Source organism: Lactuca serriola, chromosome 5, assembly GCF_051521515.1.
Source record: "Lactuca serriola cultivar US96UC23 chromosome 5, Lser_US96UC23_V15, whole genome shotgun sequence".
In the NCBI taxonomy this organism is placed as follows: domain Eukaryota; kingdom Viridiplantae; phylum Streptophyta; class Magnoliopsida; order Asterales; family Asteraceae; genus Lactuca; species Lactuca serriola.
This window is the reverse complement of record NC_136412.1, coordinates 292465567-292490413: the sequence shown is the minus strand read 5'-3', so window position 1 is coordinate 292490413 and position 24847 is coordinate 292465567. Positions and strand designations below refer to the sequence as shown.

At 30.7% G+C, this 24847-nt stretch overlaps 1 protein-coding gene across 1 annotated transcript; it reads right to left on the bottom strand.

Moving 5' to 3' along the window:
• Nucleotides 1-2414: 2414 nt before the first annotated feature.
• On the bottom strand, nt 2415-7075 carry MKK2 (MAP kinase kinase 2). The gene is made up of 9 exons (XM_079002878.1): nt 6867-7075; nt 6679-6763; nt 5726-5860; nt 5102-5326; nt 4846-5028; nt 3849-4072; nt 3689-3734; nt 3152-3251; nt 2415-2568 (listed from the first exon to the last, which is right to left on the bottom strand). The coding sequence occupies exons 1-8, from the start codon at nt 6941-6943 to the stop codon at nt 3162-3164; spliced, it is 1065 nt and encodes a 354-aa protein (XP_078859004.1). The 5' UTR covers nt 6944-7075; the 3' UTR covers nt 2415-2568; nt 3152-3161.
• Nucleotides 7076-24847: the final 17772 nt, after the last annotated feature.

Sequence of the window (24847 nt, the reverse complement as noted above, 5' to 3'; positions counted from 1 at the left end):
TGGTTCCTATAACATTATGAACCAATTATATGTACTTTTCATATATCAATGGTGATTTGACAAGACGAATAGTAAACATTGTAAATGGTTTCTCTACAATTGTCAAATTAGATAAATGGTCTTTTAACGTATATTTATAGATTTTTTTTTATGTAATAGTCAAATGACGGAAAAGTTTTAATACAATTTCAACCTTAGTTTGCGGCTAAGTATGATAAATAAGGGACAAAACTAACTTTTAGATTTAATCATGATATATAAATTGTTTGGTTCATTTTTGTAGCGGGGGACAATGTGAACGAAAGATTATATGCAATATATTGCTTTAGACTACAAATGGTAGGGTGAAGATTTCATCAATGATATCAACTCTTTTGGGTTGATTAAGTTGATTATTTCGAAATCCATGTTACATACCAATAAGATCCATTTGTTTTTTCAATATCATGGATCAATCAATCAAACATAGTTATGAAGATTATTAATGGATAGTGATACTATATACTTTCTTAGTTTAGTAACTAGTATACCTCCAAATACAGTACAATTTGTTTTGAATCATGTTCTAAAAGGTAGTGTTAATCAATTTGTTCTGGTGGCATTCGGTGACGGAAGTAACCAATTATATAATTTATTAGCTAAGAGTCTAAGACATTGAATCAGGTTCCTTGGAGGGTATACTAGATGGATGAACACATATATTAAGTGACTTGCAAGGAGGGTTTAGTCTATTTTCAATATTTATTTTCAATATTTGTATATGTAGAAAATGAAGTTAACTGGTATATTCTATGGTCATACATTAACAAAATACTTGTATATGTAAGAAATGACAATTGACTAGTATATTGTATGGTCATATAATAACGACCTTAAAAATATTGAGATAGAAAAAATATAATATTATTTTTCTATTTTTTATTTTTATAATTAATTTAAGCTGCTTAGTGTGATTTCTATGATTCTACCGTAACATTTATTATGTAATACTTGGTATAAATCTAAATATATCATTAAGACCATCTCAATTTATCTACATAATAATATAAATTTGTTTCAGTCCGACAAATTATGATTTCTATGTTGTTATAGAGTACATTCTTCGTATATCATACTAATGAGATATGAAGTTACACGGACTTGTTGTATATCATTTTCTGTTAAACCTATATCATAAACTATTAAACTTCATCCAATTTCAAAACAAATTACACTGTTATAATCTTTTATGTAGTTTTTGTTGTATCGTGTGGGGTGCAACACTTTATTATTAATAAATATTGCTTTCATAATTAATTTTTACATTCTATCACAGATGTTTTCAATTAAACTTCAAATGACGTGACCCTACGGTGTTCGAGTATAACTTTTTGGTAAATAATAATATATAGATAAGTTTTGTTTGGAAAACAGATATAAATATCAATAGATAGTTTGTGTTTTAAAAATCTTGAAACGTTCCATTAAAATATTTTAGTAAACAAAATTCAGGTTTAATAAACAAATAAATAAAGCTTTTCAAATTCGTTTCATTATATATATATATATATATATATATATATATATATATATATATATATATATATATATATATATATATATATATAGAAAAGAATTTGTTGTAATTATTTACTAGATTATGACCTACGTTTAACACGGAAAACATAAATTAAATAAATATCACATTAATAGGTGATATTGTCTTTGGTGAAATTTGAATTTTGATAAAGGTGAATTATCTGTTGGAAATTTGGGTGAAAAAAGAAAGTTGATGGTTAATTTTTTGGATAGCTGAAAGATCTTGTTATCATTTTCCTTAAAAAAAATTGTTTCTTCTGTCTAGGAATCCCCAGATAATTTTGCAAGATATTTGTACAACAGGACACTTAAAATCTTAAGCGTAATAAGTTAAACAAAAACTGGATTCGTAATTAAGTTGTTCCAAATCTTCGGAATATCAAAAAAGGGAATAGAATTCATATTTATACTAATGATATCCATAAAGTGGACAACGTTTACGAAATTTTTTATAGTTACAGAAGTTACAAAATCGCATTCAGAAATTTATGCAAAAAATGTGTAAGACCAAAGAGTTCTTTTAAGTCCTTAACCTTCGATATGGTAGTTAATATTTTCATTTATACTTTTTATTCATCCACTTAAAAACGATAAGATTTGACCTTTTATATTTTTCATCATGATTCTTTCTCTTTAATTAAAATAAGGATATAAACATAAACTACCTTGTTTTTTACATTGATGAATAAAAAACAGAAATGAAAACATTATCTTCCTATGATAGTCAAATTAGTAGTTTAGAGTGTTCATGGATATATGTTCAATTTTAATAGAAACCCACAAAAAAAATAGGTGCAAAATGTATTGGTATCTAACCAAATTCGTATGTAAAAAGGTAAAGATAAAATTGTGTTACATATTCATTGAGAATCGAAGTTTTACAAGAACTCAACCAAAAGGCGAAGTTTTCACCTTCGAACTAGATGCAAACTTTAAACCGGAGTCATGATACAACAAAAAGGAAAAATCTATTGCCCTTTACTTAGCACTCTGCATATGGCAAAATATACAACTTTTAGGTCACGAAAATAAAACATTGGGTCCAAAGACTACTCAATTGATTACTCATAGATTAATTGAATAGACTTATACTATTTATCTATATGTTTTTATTTATTAAATCAAAAATTTTGGGGGACAAATTACAAAATAAAAATAACTTTTTAAGAATATTTTTTGGAAGTGTTTACGTAAATCAAAAAGTTTGGGGGATAAATTACAAAATAAAAATAACTTTTTAAGAACAGAAATGGTCCCTGTGGTTTGGTCGAATTCTCAGTTTTGGTCCCAAAGTTTAAAATTTGATAGATTACATCTCTGTGGTTTGTGAAAATTACACTGTTGGTCCTTGGCCCATATAAAAAGACCAAATTCCCCTTTCTTTCTTTTTTCTTTTTCTTTTAACAATATATATATATATATATATATATATATATATATATATATATCAAACCACAGAGATGTAACCTATTAAATTTTAAAACTTAGGGACCAAAACTGAGAATTCGACCAAACCACAGGGACTATTTCTGTAATTTAGTCTTAAGAATATTTTTTAAAAGTGTTTACGTACCATGGGTTCATTACAATGTTGCAAGAGGGGATCCCGCTTCAGTGAAATAAGATGCGAGATCAACCGCCATGTCATCATACATATTTATGAACGGATGTGACTGGATAATAAGAAAGAAAACAAGTTGTGTCATATCATATCTTGAATGATTCTAAAAAGAGTAAATTACATTTTTGATAACCAAGTGTAGTTGATTTTTGCAAATTTGGTCACAAATAGTTTTTTCATGCAATTTTGGTCCTCATTGACATTTTTGTAACATTTTTTTGTCCATGTTCCAAGAAATTACTGTAACTTCGTCACCAAAAATAGTTATTTTACTTCAAACATGAACCAAAAACATTACAAGAACCCTAACGATGACCAAACATACAAGGAGTCACTTATTCAGACCAAAATTGCAAATATATATATATATATATATATATATATATATATATATATATATATATATATATATATATATTTTAAGGATCAAAAATGTAATTTACTTTTTCAAAATTATTTTTTTCATTTAGCAAAATTCAGTAAATGTACCATAAGTTCATTAGCCGATGCTCTATCCTTGGGTTCTTTCTGCACACTAAAATACCAAATTTTGTACTAGTTAATAATAGAGGTAACAAGGACATGGCCCAAAAAAGGGATTGGGCCTTTGGGCCCAAGCCCATATACCATAAGAGAGATTATAACTTACCATGCTTCAATAAAGGAGCAAAACTGAGGAGAGAATTGACCAAAAGGTGCCCGAGGTGGTGGTTGACCAACAATGGTTTCCATAAGCTCATATACATTGACCCACCCTTCACCTGCTTGTGGTGGAGTGTATGGAAATTGACCCGTTGCACACTCCAACAAAACTAAACCCAAGCTCCATATATCACTTTTATAACCATAGCTTCCACCAATAATTCTTTCCGGCTTAAATCACAAAAATAAAAACCAAATTTCATCAAACTTTGATCCATGCTAAAAAAAAAAAAAAAAAAAAAAAACCAAACCCATATACTCATATGGCCTTTGTTTCTATTTTCTACTCATTATCTCGATAAAGGTTGTGTTTGGCGCGCCACAGCTAGCTGATAAGCTGGCTTATTTTTCGAGCTTTTTTATGTTGTCGTGTTTGGTAAGCCAAAAAGTGGTTTATAAGCTAGCTTTTTGAAAAGCTACTTAGACTAGCTTTTTAGGAGCTTTTTAAAATTTTCCAAATACACCCCTTAATTATTTATAGAAACACATACTCTTACATGTCCTTTTACGTAATTTTATATATTTCAGCTAGTTTTACCAAACGTTATTTTTTAACAGCTAGTTTTTCAGTTATCAACTAGTTTTTTATTTAACATCTAGCTTTTCAGCTATCAGCTAGCTTTTCAGCTAGTATGCCAAACAAAGTCTTAGACTAGAGTTTTAAAAAAAAAATCAAATATACCCCTTAATTAATTATAGAAAACATATTCTTTTAAATGTCCTTTTATGTCATTTTATATCTTTCAGCCAGTTTTACCAAATGTCAAATATTATATGCTAACTTTTCATATAACAGCTAGCTTTTTAGCTAGTACATCAAAATACCCAAAGTGTTAATGATGTTTAGGAATATCTATCTGAGCAAAGAACAGCGCACTTGGGGAGAAAAAGTAAATGATGGCAAATTTGTAAATAGTTAGAAGTTATGGTTAAAGATTGCTCACCGACATATAATTATAAGTACCAACAAATGTATTAGCCAATCCAGATGTGCTCGCGAGTATAGCACTAACACCAAAGTCAGTGATCTTTACTTCACCTCGATGATTTATCAGCAAATTTGATGGTTTCATGTCCCGATGAATAATATGTTTCTCATGATGAAGATACAACAAACCTTTCAACACCTAAATTTCATTATTTTTTATAAAGATCAAGAGTTAGAATTATCTTTTATTAAAAAAATTGAAGATTTTTTACCTGTTTACAAATGGAAGCAAGATAAGGTTCGGGAATGGATCGAACGGTTTTTAAAAAATCAGCTAAAGATCCTCCATCCATGTACTCCAAGATTATTGAAACAGCTCCATTATCGTAAAAAGATTGGTAACATACAACAACATTTGCACATTGTGATGATTGGTTGATTTTAAGTTCTTGTGCAATTTGCTTTCTTGCTGATTCTTCTACGTTCATTTGGATTACCTAAATATTGAATTAAAAAAAAGTTATTGAAAGCCTTTCATGCGTATCAAAATAATCTTTTTTGTTAAAGTTGTTCTAATTTTTAAGATATACTGAAGTTAGGGGTTGTTTGTCTGTTTGATATGCCTCTTAATCAGATCTGACTTGAAGGCTTTAATCAGATCTGACTCAATCAGCAACTATCAAACAGCCCTTTAGCAAATGACTAAATTCCATCCAACTTTCAAAAAACGATGTAAAAACCACATCACTATTTTATAGGTTTCGCAATCAAAATGAACCAAAAATAATCAATTTAAAAAAGGTATAGTGGTTTTACAAACTTTTTAGGAAGTACCAACAAAGCTTTTTAAGGTATATTTGATTAAACAAATTAGAAATGAACCTGATAAAGACTACCTTCAAAGCAAAAAATTGTTCTGTCCATTTGTGTCGAACCAATCGAACGATTCCACCGTTTCCTTTTCCAACAACTTTAACCGCATCAAAATCAGCTAAGCTTAATTGGTTGTCTGATGGCTGAATAAGAGGTGGCTGAACCAAAAATAATATCACAGTAAGAAAAAATTAAATTATTTCACAAATGGAAGTGTTGAATTCTAACTAAAATCCGAGTGTCTATTGATATATGATACCATAAGTCCATAATAACAATGTTTTAAGGAGTGAGAATCAGAACTAGATAAAGTTTTGAATTATGTGGTTTGTAAAAAGTAAAGCTTTGAAGTTTAAGATTATATCAAATAATGCATTGAACCTTTTGATGTATATTGAATAAATTTTTGATGTTTTTTTTTTATGTGTACTGAATAAAAGCTTTGATCTTTGTGATGTATATCAGATAAAGCTCTGATCTTGTGATGTATAGCGAATCAAATCTGTGATGCATACCTAATAAATGTATATCAAATAAAGCTTTGAACTTTTGGATTAAACTGATTGGATAACCATTTACTTAAAGTTAGGGATTTGGATAATTTTACATTAATCGAAATAATCCATTTTTTACATCATATTTTGACACTAAATGATACGTTTAAATAAAAAAGATGTCTAAAATGGCCTAATTTTAGCCATCATTTGGGCCCTACATCCACCGTTTGCACAATTTCACTCATCTTGTTTACATATTTTCAGGCAAACCAACATTCTAACCTAAAACATATCAATTCTTAGCATTTTCCTGTACAATTTAAGTGTCAATTTCGAAATTTTGGATCAATCAAGACTCACAAAGTTCATGATCGTTATCGATTAACCCTAAAAAGGAAGCAACTTAAAAAGGTATAATCAAGATATGAACTAAAGATCAAATGCGAAGAAACCCAGATCCATAAAAGCAAGAAACTTACAGTCTCAGATTGGCTTTGCGAAACAATTCGAACACCATCTCTGTTTACTAGCAGATCACCATCCATAAACGTCCCAGATTCGGTCCTACAATATGCATTCAACACAAAAAAAGGGCATAAAGATACAGTAATTACATCAAACCCACATAAATAAACACAATAAAGAGAGCAAAGAGGAAGATACATACAAGAATTTAGCGAGAGAAGTTTCATCAGGAGGAGGGAGATTTAGCTTGAGGAAAGGGGCCAAATTTCCCTTATTCATGATGCTGAAAAATGCTTATTTTCAGAAATAAGAAAGATGCAAGCTTTCTAATGTTGTTCTTTGGGTTTTCTATTGAGGTTGTGAAAAGTCCTTGCGAAGTCGTCTTCCCCAAATGAAAACCAAAAGGGGTTTTCAACAACACATGCTTGCCGTACTCATTTTTAAAATACGCAGCATTGAATTTGATAATTTAATTTTTGTAGGGTTAAAATGTGAACTATTAAAAGAATAACAAAGAATTTTGTATTTTTAAACATCAAAACATTAATTGTTTAATTTATTTTTTTAATATTAAAAATATCTTTATAAACCCTAAAAATATAATATTTGTCGACATCTTTTTTTACAATATTTCTAATAGTTTATAATAAACTTTTTATATCTTAAATTTATTATAATAATTAAAAATTTTAACAATATTATTCCTATATTTATAATAATAGAACTTATATTTCTAAATTGTTCGAATATTTTCAGCCCTCTCCATATAATTTATACATTGAATGTTTTGTTTTTGTCATTGAATATTGTCATGAGGTAGACGAAGGATATTTTAGATATTATCATTGATATTTTGATATTTAAAAATGATATATATATATATATATATATATATATATATATATATAATGTTTAAAAATAGCATATATGATACTAGGTTATAACCGTGGAAACCACGGTTCATATGTTTATAATTATTATATATAAAGATATATATTAAATGTCAACAAAAAGTTGTAGCGTAATTAGGTTTGACTCAAGTGCTCCAGGCCTAGGAAATGTCTTTAAGGATAGGGGAAAGAAGCTTGTAAGATTCCTTATACATGTTTTCCTAGTTATACCCTTTGATATATTGTATTGGCAAATTAAAGATAATTCTATACTTCAAAAATATCATAACGCATAAAAAGGTAATTTGATTACGGATAATGCATTGTAGCATAAGAATATTAGCCCGATACAATATGTTTTTGGATTTATTTAATTAAAAGGAAAAAAAATAAATTTTCCAAAAAATAAGACATTTTTAAATTTTCAGTAAAAATAACAAATAAATATTTTATAGTATATGCAAATGGAATTAAAATAGTCATGTCCTTGTTAAAAATGTATTTAGATTAATTTAAAGTTTCATTTCTTCCTATTACAACGATGTTTTTTTAAGATGTCTTAATACTCAAAAATAGCAATGTACTTTCAAAGTACATTGCTATAATTCACAAAATCCTGGTTGTTTGGTCATTTAAAAAAAAGCAAAAAATAAAACAAAAGTGTGGGAATTTGGTATTCACTGCAAGAATAACATATTAACACACAAGTTTTTACAGGTCTAAAAGCAAATAAATGGTGAACTAAAGACATAAACATAAACATATCCCTATTCTGAACGTTTTTAATCATAAGATGTTTATGGATGGATTAAAAAGTGTGTATGTGTAGAAGGCTAGAAGCTAGTTTTCAAAAACATCCATAGCCACCAGGCTATCCGTTTTCTTTTTACTTCAATTGTGTAAAGGGTGAGGTGCTTGAGAAGTAGTGATCAACAGACTGCCTAATTTTATCAACCAAAAACTTTGTAGAGTTCTATTTACTTTATGATATCTTTTTGTTTTTATTTGGTAGCTCTGTCATAACATTTGGTTCACACAACTCTCAAGTAGATACGATTTATAATCACTTGGATGCAAGTCATTATGATATATTTTCATGATTCCAATAAATGATTAATAAAATTCAAAAAAAGAAGTCTAAAGAAGTTAGGACTTAATAGAAAGCCTCATTTCACTGTTTTTTTAAGTTATTCGTTTGCTATTTTAGCATCAAGTGAAAAAGAAACATATATAGATTAAAATTTTAATTATGTCCCCATTAAGCAATAAAGAAACAAGAAAAATATCATTTTAATTAACTATATCCCAAAAACAATAAAAATATCATTTTTTTCTAATAAGAGATATATGCCATTTTGTTTTTGTTTTGTTTTTATTTATATATTTTTTTCAGATTATCTATTTACCTGCTATTTTCGTATTTTTTCCCAAAAGATAGAAAATTGGCAATTTGTACGATGTTATTTTCAACACGACTCTTAATGATAGAAAAAATACGTAGTTGACCATTTAATGTGAAAAATACAAATTTGGTATATGAATAGGTGACCATGTTAAACTTAAAACTACATAAAGTAAGTGTATGATTGGTCCTTATTAAACTTAAAACTACACACATTACAAAATATACATAAATGGTCCCTATTAAACTCAAAACTACATAAATTGTCCTTGTATTCAACTATAATAAAAGTAGGATGTAAACTCTTTTGTTTTATTAGTTTTTCTTTGTGTTTCGAATATTCTAAATATTGAGAGGTTAGCTTCGTATAAATTATAGCAATGTACATCTGAAGTACTTTGCTATTTATTGGATTTTATAGCTTTAAGAAGTTGTCAAAATAGAAACGTACTTTATAGAAGTGTGTTATTGAACACCGACTCTTAATGAGAAGAAAAAATCATATTTGACCATTTAAAGTGAAGCAAAAAAGAATGCCATTTATTAAAAGGTAGGTCAATTTTATCTTAAACTCATGTGAAAGTACTATGTTATTTATTGAAAAAAAAAATTATACTTTCACATGGCTTCTTAAATTGGAGTTTAAAGCAAAGAAATTGGAATTTGGTAGTAAAATTTGATTATACAGGTAAATAAATTATTGTATGTTCTTTAAACACTAATTGTTCTTTATACTTTTAAAGTACAATTGCTTTAATGAAAATATGAATAAAAACTATAAGGATAACTATTATAAACATTAAAAACGAAACATCAAAGTACTAACATGTTGTTGCTTGCTGTTTGTCTTTGTGTTATTGTGGTTGAAGACGTGAAGAAAACGAAGATAGTGAGAAACATAGAAGAGGGACGATGGAGATATATCTAATGAGAGTCAAAACGCTTTTTTGATGTAAAAAGGTAAATACTATTATGCAGACCTGATTTTTTCGGATTCATATTCAGTTACACGATTGAAGGCATATTTCCAGCCTAAGGCATTTCAGTTACTTGATTTTTCCAAAATCTTACATAAAAATAATATTATTTCTAGAAATCTTGCCTAAAATGCATATTTTTGAAAAAAGAATAAAAAACAATAAACAAAAAACACACCATCAAATACTTGACAACAATATTAAAACAACCATGGCCTCACTGTAGCATCATTACATTTCTGAATATGTAAAAGTTAGAGCTTCCCATCAATGTTGATTTATGTGTTTTATAAGCTTGTAACAAATGGCACAAACCGAAGAAATTTCAATTATAAAAATAAATAATATTTAAATTAACTTTTGTTTTTTATAAGAAAAACAAAATAGATAGAAAATCTTATCATGATAGCACCACTCCACATAACTATCAAACCACATTTTAACATAAAAAATAAATCAAATTTATCATTTAGCGGCAAATAAAACTGAAATGTAACATTTTAAAAAGGTAAAAGAAAAAATGAAAAAAGTTGAGATATTCATAATGTGTAAAAAACCTGTAGACAACAATCGTTCCAAGAAGCTTGTAACGTAAACATTCAGCCTAAGAAAATGACAAAAAGCCATCTGAGATAAACCTTGAACATGTAATCTAATTGCCAAACAGAAAGTAAGTATCACAATCAATTGTTACTTATCTCCCATTGTATTAGTAAGAATACCGTAACATCAATCATAGGAACAATAAAAATAACAAAAATATTAGTGGCAATGACATAAGAGTATGCTAAAGAACTTCAAAAGCTAAAAGATGACTTGATTATAGAGTCGTACAAGTAAAAGAAGATTGTTTTAATTTTTAACTCTGAAAGATATAACATCTTTTCGAAAAGTGATTGGACTACAAGCTTTCTCCTTAAGCCTTTTTCAGAATATCTTGATATATGCATAACAACTGGACCTGCAATACGTAAGAAATAATTTTTCAGTAAACAAAAATGCACCAATCAGATGTAGATATGCACCACATAAACAAAAGGTTGGTTTATCAACTGAACTATTAGAAGTTAAATTATCTTCATAACCATGATATTTCTTAACAATTTGATACAAAATACTTTCAAATGTGGAATGAATCGTTTGGGCTTGAAGTAACCTTAACAACTGCAATGAATTCAGTTCATTGTGAATTACTTAAGGAAAAATTTCAAACCTTGTAATGAATGAAATAGGTTGGTAATCAGATTACCATTTTCCTGCATACGATGATCACTAACAACCACCTACAAGTAAAACATAAATCAAGAAATACAAGTTTATACATATACAATTGGCATTCAAGTCAAGAAAATATTGTTTGATACATGTTTCAAAAAAGAAATACAAACCAAGATAATTTGTGATCACTTTCTCGATTCTGGATAATACTTGGAGTGAATCAATTTTATAACTTCATCTATTTCCTTGAGTTTTGGTCCCATTATTATACTGAAACAGAGAATAAAATCAACAACAAAGTTGTATTTAAAGATAGTGATTTTCGTGTAGGATTAAAATAGGTATTGTCACACCCCCGAACCAGACGAAGGAAACGTCTGAGGGCTCGTGTGACTTTAATTGAATATCATCACAATGAATATACATGAATCATAATATAAACATCACCATGCATCAATATATTACAACTAGAATTGTTCACATCAAATACATTGTTTTAACGTTACATTCATAACATCAATTGTTTGAGTGTTTTCAACAACATAACATCCTAACATTACTTCCTATTACTCTTCCGCTTACCTATTACCTGAGAATATAAGTGATTTTGGAAAAACGTCAACATATGAAATGTTGGTGAGTTCATAAGCAATGTTGTGATAAAATATATTTATATAGTTTGTAAAACCCATAAAATCTGATATTTTCTGAAAAGACTTTTGTTTATCAAAGTATGAAGATCCATAAGTTGATGCATGAATGATTTCAAAAACAGGTATATATGAAGGGTATTTTGTATTACAGTTATAAAAATTTCTAGCGAGTAGTATTGAATTCCCCGGAAAACCCGATGTTTTCCGATGCTGACAGGTATCCGTGATTACTGATTTTTATATTGTCATATCGAATGAATATTGATTACTCCACATTGTATATCGTCCTAATTTCGTCTACTTTGATTTCTCATAAGCCTTAGTGAACGAAGAGAAGAGGAGCACTATGTCCTACTACTATCGTAAGTACCTTAGGCTGTCGGGAATGCGAAAGACACGATGGTCCAACTCGCATTTGATTACTTTGACCTTACTAGCCTTACTAATGGCCACCAGGGCCTAATAGCACATAAAAGCTATTGAAAGTCCTTTTCACACGGAATTGGGTCATAGGAGGCCCAATAACACATAAGCGTTATCCCTTTGGGCCTAAAGATCATTTTGATGGACTTGCAAGATCCATCAAGCATGATTTGAAACTCTCAAGCCCAAAGTTTGTAACTTTACTCATCGTAGTTATCGTGTATCTATTGAAGTGTTTGATTTAACGGTTGTTGTTTTTGTATTGATTCGAGACCGAATCAATTCGTTTATAACGATATTTGGAGTTAAACGTGTATTCGTTTTCCATTTTGTCAGTAGTCGTGGATTTTGTATTTTGATTTAATGAATTAATTTGTTTAAAAGTAGAAGTTTGACCTTTTCACTACCTTTCTTTTTATAAAAATAACAACTTTAGTCCTTTATATAAAAGAATTTCATTTTTAGTCCTTAAAACATTTTCTTGACACTTTTGCATCATCAATTTGTTGAAAAGACAATTTTAACCCAAAATTTATTTTGTTAACAGATTCAACCCTTCCAGAATGGTATTTCTCGGTTAAAACCCCATTTTTTGCAACTTTTACAGTTTTGACCCAAAATCCAAAAACTTTACATTTTTGGTCCTTTTTTATAGTGAAAAGCATTTTTGACCCTTGAAATAGTTTTATTACGCTATTTATCCCCTGTTTTGAAGAAATTTTCATTTCAGCCCCTTTAATTGTCATTTTTCACAATTTTTGGCTTATTGGGCTAAAAAGCCCAAAATTAGCCCATTAAGCTAAAAATTTACATTTCAAGTCCTTTGAAAATTTTATTATTCAGAAAAACCATTATGGAAACTATTTTGACTCTTTTGGCCCTTAAGAAACCGTGACTTGACCATTTTTAACCCTAGTTTTGTATATTTGACATTTTAAGCCCAAAAATGGGTTTTTATGTGGAAATATGTTTATCATAATCTTATAAGTTATTATCCTTGACTTGTTTAGTGTAAAATAACTTAGATTATGTTTGTTTCTCTTCTCATATCATAGATCTCAAGATTCACCCCTTTTTAGTTACATATTTATCACAAAAACACACACGCACACACACACACACACACACATATATATATATATATATATATATATACATGCATAAAATCACACATAACATACATATACACATAGATCTACACATTTTCTTGTATTCTCCCCCATAAAACACATGAAAACCGAAAAGAGAGGGGTATGAAGCTCACCTTGAGCTGTAGTTTTGGTTTTGAAGAGAGAAAGGAAGAAAGTTTCGATCCTAGCAAGTCCTCTTGGTAAATCTCGAATTTAGTGGCTTCTTGGATGCAAGATCACAAGTTTGAATAGATTTAGAAGAGATTTTTGATAAAACAAAGAATCTAGATCATAGATCTAAACATAAACTTACCTTGAATGATGATTTTTATGGAAGAAACTCCTTATCAAGCTCTAAATCTCGAAATTTTTATGAAGAATGGAGAGAGTTTCTTTGAGAGAGAGTTTGAGTGAAATGTGTGTGTGTTGGTGTTGTGTTCGGCTGAGAGAAGGAAAGAGAGGAGAGAAGAGAGAGTGGATGAGGTGATGTGTGCATGGGGACATGAGTTTTGCATGGAGATCCAAGAGATAATAAAGAGGTAGCAATGGAAGTCAACCCTCTTCCATTTTGGTGTAGTTAGGCCGAGAAAAGGAGAGGGGAAAAGAAAGGAATTGGGCCTTGTATGCTTAATCCCATTTTATGGTTATGTTAGATGATTTTTGGCCCAATAAAACTCAATGAATGATTTTTATGACCTATTAGGGCTAAATTAAATTGGTTGTGACCCAATAAGTCCCATTAAAGCTAACCTAGTTTATTTTAGGCTTATAAGGCTCAAAATATTAAGTTTCATGTATATGGGTCCACTTTGGGCCCATTTGAGAGTTCGATGTTCAAGTTAATTAAACTGGAAGCTTAATGGTCCATTAGGTCCAATAGGAAAATCCTAGTCCAAAATGGACTTAACCCGGGATTTTATGGGTTTTCCAATTCTTTGTTGACATGAAGTATTTAATGAAGTTTTGTTGTTTCTGAATGAGCATCATACATGCTTTCACATTGTTGGCTCACATTTGTTATCATTGTTTAATGTTTACAAGGCATCAAATTACTAGTTGTGACAGGTATTAAGATCCATAACTACTAACAATATAGATATAGATCAAGAAGTACATAGTAATTATCAGAAATGGTACCTTCTTAAAGTGTCTTGCTTCACGGATTCAGATCCATATCTTAAAAAGATCCATGATTCAGAAACCCATGATGATCATATAAGTGTGATGGTGGTGAAGGAGGTGGTATGTGGAGGAGAAGGCAGAGCAGGGGAGAAGCATGTATGGACGTAACAGTTCCATCTTCAATGTCTTCTCTTTTAAGGAGTTGTAAACACATAAAAAACATACACATACACACAACACTATTAGACAAATTTTATGAAGAGAGATAGAGACCCGATTGTGAAACCATGGTATAGAACCGGATCCAAGAAGAAATCCCTGTGAGAAGAAAAAAATTATTGACATAGGGGGTTCAAGAAGAGAAGACAGTGACAATTTGTGTTGATAAGCGTTACCTCGAAGCTAAATAAAAAATCAACATATTTGTCAGACTTGGTAAATAATATATGAAACCTCAAACCCTAAACCATATGATTTCACCTCTCTTCAAAGAATATTTGTTAATTTATAGAGTAACTTGAACCCATATTTTTTTTCTTTCAAAAATCATCCTTTGTTGTTATTATGAATGAAACCTTAACGTGTATCAATTGATGTAACCAAGAATCAAAATCTTTATAAGATTTGAGAGAGAAAAAAGATGAAAGTGTTTTCAAAATCTGAATTTCAATGTCTGATTCATTCAAAGAAAATGAAGGATGAAGCAAGGTTCGTAGATTTTAACTCAGGGTCAATGAAGCGTACCTGAATCGAGGTTACAGTGAATGTGAAGGGAATGGAAGGGAAGGGCCAGCCATGAGCAACTGCTTCGCCTTGAATTTTGCAGCAACTGAGATTGAGATGGAGAAAAAGTAAGTTCTATGTATTTTACAACCAAATGAATTTAGTGATTTCGAAATTAAACTGTAGACCGATTCAAAGGATCGAATTTTGGGGCGAGATTTGGGGCAAGATATGATTGAAGATTGTGAAGATTAATTATGGATTGATTGAAACACCCGATTGAGTGGAAAGTCCATGAGCGGGAAAACATAACGTAGAGGCTCCTAAAAGTGACATGTGGTATGTTTTGGGTTTAAAAAGATGACAAGTGTCAAGTAAAAGAGTCTTTTATTAGAAGAGAGATTTTAAAATTTTATTAAGTTTAAATATGATATTTAAAAATTATGTTGGACAAATATCATATTTTGATGTTTAAAAAAATATATATACAGGATTCTACCTTAAAATTATTTTTTTTAAAGTTATGAATTCATTATTTTTTGTTTATAATAATCATCACCTTTTGTGTTTTTTATTATTATTCAATTTTTTATTATTACTTATGGTAGTTAAACTTTTTTTATTTAAGGTCTTTTATATGCTTTTGATAATTTTGATAATTGATTTTTGCAATTTAATTTTTTTATTTTGTTTTATATGTTTTTACGACATCAGTTTTATATCATTTATATATGTTTTTCTACCATTCATTTTTTAACTTTATTTTTTATTTCGTTTTATAATTTCTTTCACAATATGATTTTACAATTTCATGTTTTATTTCTTTTATGATGTTTTTTATTCACGATCTTTCTGACAACTTTATTTCTTATTTCGTTATGTACATGTTTTTTAATGTTTTTTATAACTTTATTTTTTTATATGTTTTCTTACAGCGGAGTAAAAAAATAAAGTTAAAAAAATGGATCATGCAAAACAAAATAAAATAAAGTTGCAACAAATAATTGAGAAAAACATGTAAAACCAGATTGTGAAAATATGTAAAAAAATAGATAAATAAATAAATAATATAATTGTAAACACGAATTATGGAAAAACATGTAGAAATGAAGTTTTTTTTTTAAAAATAGTTTTGCAATCTATAAACTGTTAGCGGCCCAACTTTCTATATGTTTGCCTTCCATATCAATGTAAAAAATTTTATTAGATTTGTTTGAAATTACTATAAAAAATTTAAGATTTTTTTTTGGAACGGTTATATTTATTATAAAAAATCTAGCAAAAAGCTAGAAAAAAAAATCATGACAATAATAAAGTAATGGAAACAGGATTATTAAACCAAGAACCCCAAATAATCTTGGCTTTACTATACCTATTATAAATCCAAAAAAAAAATGATCTATAAACGACATCATCAAAAAGCAAAAATCACGGAATTACAGAAGTTCTAGAGACACCAAAAAGAAGTCGTAACCACAGCATCAAAGGCATGCCGTTTACACCTTCTCAACGTAACAGAGTTAGACCACATGATAAGTAATGGAGCAGGAATCTGACTCGGAAGCTGAATTCTCCACCAAATAGTAATGTGTGACCAAATCTCAAAGAGCTCACTACATCTTGCAAAAAGGTGATCAACTATATCAACCGTATAGGAACAAATAGGACATAAAATCGACTCCACCATGATTCCCATATGAGTCTCTCTCTCTCTCTCTCTCTCTCTCTCTCTCTCTCTCTCTCTCTCTCTCTCTCTCTCTCTCTCTCTCTCTCTCTCGTGGGAATACAAAGTAACCGAATCTTCCATAAAAGAACATTGAGCTTTATGGGAACCCCAAATGTTCCATCTAGTCTCAAAACCTCCAGAGACCAGAGAAAAGCATACTCTCACACAAAAAACGAAAAGCAGAAGAAACAAAAAAAGGTGTCAGAGACATCAACAATCCAACCCAATCTATCTGTAATTGACTGCAAGTAAAAATCCTACAAAAGAGAAAGGAACCCATCCCACTGCTCCTACTCAATACCTCTTCAATGACCTCGTCTATGACATCTCCTATTTTTCAGAACCCAAAAAAAAAAAATTTACGCTTTTAAAATCATAGTATTTTGTTTGCGGAAAAACTTTGTATAATAAAACATTTTGCTGAAACTGTTTCATTTCATTAAAATATATTTGAGTAAATATGTTGTTTCAAAATACAAAAACTCTAAGGATGACATTATAATTAATACATAACATTGTTACAACGTAAAGACCAAATGGTCATGAACACTATTGCAGGTTATCTCTTAAATCACTTGGCATCCTAAACAAGTTCTAGAAGTTTTATCATTGTTACTTGTGATGCATATAAATTGATTGGGTCGGGTTGGGAAACATAGTGAGACGCATAGGATTTTCAATCTCACAATATTATTATGATAATAATTTATAATTGTCAAACCTGCAAAACCAACTGTTACCAAACAATATATATATATATATATATATATATATATATATATATGTATATATATATATATATATATATATATATATATATATATCATAACTTAGATATCTATAAAACATTACTCTCATACATACTCATCCAAATTGATTCTCACAAATCCCAGTCCACGATTAATAGGAAGAATCAACTTACCAGATGGATCGCTTAGAGCAATGGTTTGACTACACAGCTAGGGGCTCCTTGGTTGGTATAAGTCATAAAGACATTTAAGCCGTCATAGTTTTTGATGAATGATGATATCCCATTTCATCTACGTTTGTCGTTTATAAATCCACACTATAAACCTAATTTACAAGACCGTCTAGAATAATCAAGTGTTGTCTTCGGCTGTCAGATCTAGACCTACCAATACTGATTATCCAAAAAGAGGGGGACTACTGCACTCCGCTTTAAATCTCACACCTTACCCAACTATGAGACTATTCAGATTTCCAACTTACTTTGATCTTATAAGTCTTAGTTAAAATTAAGCAACACTATAATGCTTATAATGGATTTCCAAACCATTTTCCTGTTTATACCATACTATCGCAATATAGTATATGACTATTCTTTTATCCAACTTAACTGGATCTAAATATTCTTTATATGTCTTGCTTTAGAACTTAGACGAGACTATAATCCTTGTAATCGACTTTTAATATTAACTTTTGTTTAAATGACACTTATCGTAACATAGTATATATTCTTAACACATAGTGTATTTTAACATACAGTAATCTTTTAAGTAATTATACTTATTTTTAAGATTATCAGGTAGTAATATCATATAAACATTTTAACAAATAATTAACCATAACTGGTTCACACAATACATGTTATCAAATACACATTTAACAAATATTTCAAATAATAAACATCTAATTTCACATATAAACTTTCAAAATATATTTAATACCTTTTAATAATTATTGGTATTAAATCATGTTCATGAAAGTAACTATGCACTCACTTGATTTAGGTGGAAGAATCGCGGGAAAGTTAGATGTTTGACTGACACTTCAAATTCCCTTTTAAAATGACCTAAACAAGAATATTACTAAGCCTTAGTACTTGATCGTATATATAATGTATAATCGTTATAAGTTTTTGTTAGATTTATTAATAATCACAAATTAAACACTAACATATAGCGGATAAGAAACAACTAGGTAAGATCGTATAGGAGGTAGGATCCATTTGGTATATAAAGACATATTGTTTGAAAAATCCACTTGAAACACCTCATAGATCTAGCATTGTCATTATTCATGTAAGTAGACCAATCATATAACGACTGCTATTACTGATAAATTTTATTTATAAGTTCGTAATAATTATTATAAACATAAATATAGGTTATCCTTAAAGTGCGGTAATCATAAATCAACTTACATGTTGTTTGAAAAAAAAATCGGACATTACATGGGCAGAACATCAAAAGCAAAAGCTTCATTTATCGGAGCTCTCTGGCGCTCTAGATGTAACACCATATTCCAGGACGTTTCTTAATTCATGATTTTGGACCGTAATTCGATCATGTAAAGGCTTTGTGCATTGGGGAAATAAAGTTTAGACCTTATTAAATGTTGATAATATTGATCATGAGACCTAAGCCCTTGATTTGTGTGTTGGAACCAAAGGGTAAAATGGGAAATTTTATATGTCATGATCATTTCATGGATTATGACTTTATTTCGACCTGTTTTAAGCCAAAGGTAACTAGATAGGATTGTGGGGTTCGTCAATACCTTTTCGTCCATATAAAGAATACCAAAAATGGAGTTGAAACGAAGAAGTTATGGTTGTTTGAAGTTGAATTGGAAATTAGGAGTTTTTCCCTATGTTATGCATATGAAATATATGTTGGGCGTAGATGTTGAATTCCGGACGCGAGTTTAATGACCTACGTTGAGCGTAGGTTATGTTACGCGGGGTGTAGCCACTGCTGACCAAAACCTTAACCCTAAGATTTTAAGCCCTATTTAAAGCCAGTAACTTCTTGGAATCCTTCTAATGACCAACCTCCATCACCACATATCATTCCTTTGAAACCCTAGCCACCAATCGTGAGTTTTAGAGCTTTTAGAGAGTTTTGTGTGCTCTTTGAAGGAAGATAGTGTTTGTAGAATCTAGTAGGAAGCTACAAGGTGTGTAGATTTAGGATTTGCAAGCCAACATCTATCTCTGTGTCACACCCCAAAACCATGAACGGCGGAAATGTTCTGGGGCGGAGGACGTCATGTACAGTATCACAACAATGAAAAGTAGTAAACAAGCAACAACAACATCCATTGCATTAATAATATAATTTTAATACAAGTGTATTCTGTCAAATTATAATAGACACTAAAGTATAAATCAAAATGAAAGATGAGTCTTGAACGAGCACCATCTTCTCTGAACCTTGCATCGGTACCTGTCTATGGTTGACCTGAGGATACAAGTTATTTTAAAAGAGAGTATCAGCTTTAAAGCTGGTGAGATCATAAGTATTTTAGTGTTTTAATTTGTATGTAAGTATTTGTATGTATATGAACTGTAAGTATTGAAAATGTATATGAACTGTAAGTATGAAACTGTTTTGAACATCCTAGAAAACCCTATGCTTCCTACTGGTAGTAGCCTTCTACCAAGGCATCTAGTATCTCCGTGTGTGTCTCTTGTAAGAGTGTGTATTTTCCCAAATCTGACTATCATTAACCAAAAATATAGTTTCTACATTACCGTGCATCATGTGAATGTCCATGAAGTGAATGTAATGGGAAAATGAAATAGTACTATGGTGTAGTATTAAATAACTACAACCGTAGTAACTACCTTAAGTCTATTGTAATCTTGTAAGTACTGTAGTATTTGTAATAAGTGACTACTTCTGTACTAATATTGCCTTATTTGAGGGATAAGGCATAATGTGATGGCTAGATCCCAGGCTAGACACTCCCCTGTCAAAGGGATTTTGGGACGCATACACGACCCCTACATATTTGCAAGTTGTGAACATCCACATTAATATGATCATGTATACCCAATATAACTATCACAATGCTTTGTGATTCATTGGTATAGTTAGATCCTGAAATCGTTCCATGCTATAGCACCTAGTGATGTCTGTCCTATTATCGTATGTGTAAACGCACTCATATAAACGTATCTATGTAAACGTACTCATGTAAGCGTAATCCTGTAAACATATCTATGTAATAGTATAGTAATGTAATGTAATGTTCTGCGTGTGCTAGCTGTAACGTGTGTTCTCTCTATCTAGCATGTATAATAATGTACTGTGTGTACTAGCTGTAATGTGTGTTCTCTCTCTATCTAGCATGTATAGTAATGTACTGTGAGTACTACTCGAACTGACTCATGAATGAACTGACTCATGGTATGTTTCATTGTTCTAGTAATAGTATTAGTATCCTCCTGTGCTACCCCTATGGTAACTTATTAGTGAAGTAACTGGTACGTATGAACATGGAAGTATACCCTTGCTACCCAAGGGTATTGAATGGACTGGAAGAACCTTTATGACTATATATGTACACATGATATATAAATAATATTTAAACGACCTTCGGACTGATACCCGATACCCCACCAGACCACATCTCAACGGCGAAAAGGAAATAAGGCGGATAGCTTTCCTAAGTCCTTTAAACATTTCTTATATAACTATACATATATATATATAGGCATGCAATTGACAGTATAAAAGCATACAATAAGATTTTTAACACCTTTGAACATGATTATTATCTAAGAAAAGGTCGACATGATGTCAGCCTATAAAACGGGTTTGAAGTACTTGTTTGATAAAACAGTCTAAGTATAAAGAAACATTTGTTTGAAACATAATCGTAAATGAGTTTGAAACGAAACCTACAGTGTACAATGAATAGCTTAATAAGGAGTTTTAAACATATAAAACGTTTATGAAAATCATGTGAAGAAAGCTGTTTGGTAAAACAACTAATGAGTAGTAAATCATTTGAATGCTGCTTATTAATCACATGTGATTGATATAATAACTAGCATGATTCTACTTGTATCCCCCCATAAAACATTTAAAAACATTTAAAACATTAATTAAGGGGTATGAACTCACCTGTTGTGAGTGGTACGGATGAACTGAAGATGTAGGATTGCTAGGTGTCAAATGAAGTCTTAAACACACTCTAAGATCCAAGTTAACATATATGTATCAAATTAGTCTTTGAACAACTAATAAACAAGTCAAGACACCCTAGGACATGTTAAACACCTTTAACAAGTGTTTTAAGCCTCTAGGATTGCATCTAAGTGTTGTAAGGACAAGCTAGTGTGTGTAGGGTTCAAGGAAAACTCCTTAATGGAGTTCACGGCCCTAATGTCATCAAATAAGGAGTTTACGGTTGTAAACTCATGGGTTTTTGGCTATAAGCTCCTACTTACTTGACCACTTGATGTTTTGAGGCTTTATAAGACCCTAAGAAGCATTTCTACTTAATGGCATGGTCTTTGGAAGAGTTTAGGGCATCCTATAACTCCTTTGAGGAGTTGACGACCCTGGGACCAAACCCCTTGGAGATTACGGCCGCAATCTACCATGGAAGGGTGTTTTTGGTGATTTCAAGTCCCTAATTTAACTAAGAACTAATCTAGGCTAGTGTCTAAGGCTTTAGGAGAGTTTAAAGCACCTTTTGGCCCTATTGTTTGGAGTTCACGGTCCAAGAACTTCTTGGGCCATGAACACCTTACTCTTGGTGTTCTAGGGGTGTTTTCTAGTCCTAAACACATTAGGGTACAAGTCTAAACTAGTTTCATTGCAAGAGGAAGGGACTAGGGCACTCTTTGCCCCTTGAAGAAGGGTTTACTGTCCAAGATGTTCTTGGGTCGTAAACTCTTTAATCTTGATGGTTTCCTATGATTTCTAGTGTATTAAGCACATAATAAGCTCTATAATACAACTAGATAGAAGTACTCACATTTTGGGACGAAAGTCCGAAGATCCTTGAGAGAGAATTCGACTTTTCTCTAGTTGGAAATGTAACTAATGAATAATTATGGCTCAGAATCATATATATACTCCTGGGGTTTTTGGCAGAAAATATTTTTATTCAGCCATTGAATTCTAATATCAACGAGTTTTGGAATAACAGAGTTGCACAATACCCTAGTGCATCCTCTCTTCTGATATCTCTTCAAGTGTAAATCCTGAAATACTCAAACTTATACCAAAAGTCTAGAAATTTACTGCAACTGTTCTAACTTCTATTGCCTTGATATGTTATACATAATGGAAATTTTGGGTTGTCACACTCTGGAAGGTATAAAGCTTTCATCTTGATTATTCTATGTGTTAGATCTAGTATGGTTATGAGTTTTATGCTTTTGTCCTCATAATCTTGGTCCTTGTGAGTAGGGCTGGCAATTCTCGACACGACACGCGACACGACCCGCGACACGACACGAAATAAATGGGTTTGGGTTGAGTTTTTCAACCCGCCAACTCGCTAACCCGTCAACCCGCCAACCTGTTTATTAAACCGGTCATATATGGGTTTCTCAAAAAATAAACGGGTTGACCCGCCAACCCGTTTATATTCTTAATAAAAAATTATTTTATTTTTAAATGTATTTATGTATCAAGTATGAATATTTAATAAGTATTATATAATATATATCATTGATTCATAGACCATTTGACTGTTTTGACATTTTGACTCGTGGTGAATGGTCTAAGGTCGTAAGTCGTAACCTATAAGGCTAAGTCTGTAACATGTTTCTATGAATGTTTATAATTTTCATTTGGATGTTTAAGACTTAAATGTCTAAAATTCGGACCCACAAACCCAAATCTGACCCACAAAACAGCCAACCTGTGAACCCGTATAAATAAATGGGTTGGCGGGTCATATATGGGTTTATGTTCCAAACCCGCCAACACGTGACCCGCCAACCCATGACCTGTATATTTAAATGGGTCGTGTTTGGGTTGGCATATTTTGACCCGCCAACCCGCCAACCCGCGACACGCCAACTCGAACACGACACGATTGCCAGGCCTACTTGTGAGTATGGGTTACTCATGTGACATCCCGAAATTTAGGTCAATGATTGTGAACGGTCAAGTTCACAATAAATTTATTTGTAATTTGATTCATTGCGTTTTAGTGCATCTTCTGAAAAATAAATGAGTTCATTTCAACTATTATAAGATATCAGATGGTATCTTACCTCCAAATGTGTAAACTGACAAACGAATCAAACAACTCAAACCGCAACCTTAGGAATGCATCTAAAAAAACTAAAATTTCGTATTAAGCAGTTGTGAGCAAAGAAAACATTCTAGTCTCGTAGTACATATTTCCATATTTCCAAAAATATAAATAACGTCCAAAACGGAGTTCGTATGCAAAATATATGACAGTTTTTAGAATCCAAACCAATATAATATTGATTTTCTTAAAACTATTAAAACTGTTTCTATCCGTTGAGGCACTTGCAGACCTCAGATGGAAATTCCCAAAGCGTTTTTGGACTCGGACTATAGTCTATATTTAATTTCAACTCGGAATATTTTTTAGTAAAAATATTTGCAAAAGTCGAAAAATCGGACGTTTGGGTCATTTAGACTCAAATCTTTAAACACGATTTCCCGGAGTTCTATAACTTGAAAAATTAATCTGTTCGGGTTTTTAGAATTCTTGATCTCTACTCTATCATTCGACACTTTCGAAAAAAAAAATATTAGACTTCGGGATTTTGGCACACAAAACTATAAGGACTTTGTAACACCCCATTTATTTATTAGATAAATAAATAAATTAATGAGCGAATAGTAGCCCTAAAATAAATAATTGAAAGTTTAGGGGGTTAAAAATATAATTTCAGATTAGTTATAAAGAATTTTTGAAGTCAGGGGCTCCGTGGTAATTATTGGAACTTAAGTTGAAAAGGATGTGAGGAGGAGGGACTAAAATTTTTAACATGGCTAAAGTTTGATCATTCGAACCTAATTTGTAAAGGGTTTTAGATGGTGGGTTCAAATGGTAACTTATGGACTGATTGTGAAAGGATTTTGGATGCCGGGGGGCTGCTTTGTAAATTATGGCCTAATATTGAAAGGAACTCGGATGGGAGGGACCTATCATGTCATTATGGCAAACTT

Bases quoted from the DNA above. Each gene is read 5' to 3' on its own strand.
- MKK2 (XM_079002878.1), bottom strand. From the start codon at position 6,943: ATGAATAAGGGAAATTTGGCCCCTTTCCTCAAGCTAAATCTCCCTCCT. The intron at 5,327-5,725 runs GTAGTCTTTATC...TTCAATATTTAG, and splicing joins AACAATTTTTTGCTTTGAAG to GTAATCCAAATGAACGTAGA. The intron at 5,029-5,101 runs GTAAAAAATCTT...AATGAAATTTAG, and splicing joins TTGCTTCCATTTGTAAACAG to GTGTTGAAAGGTTTGTTGTA.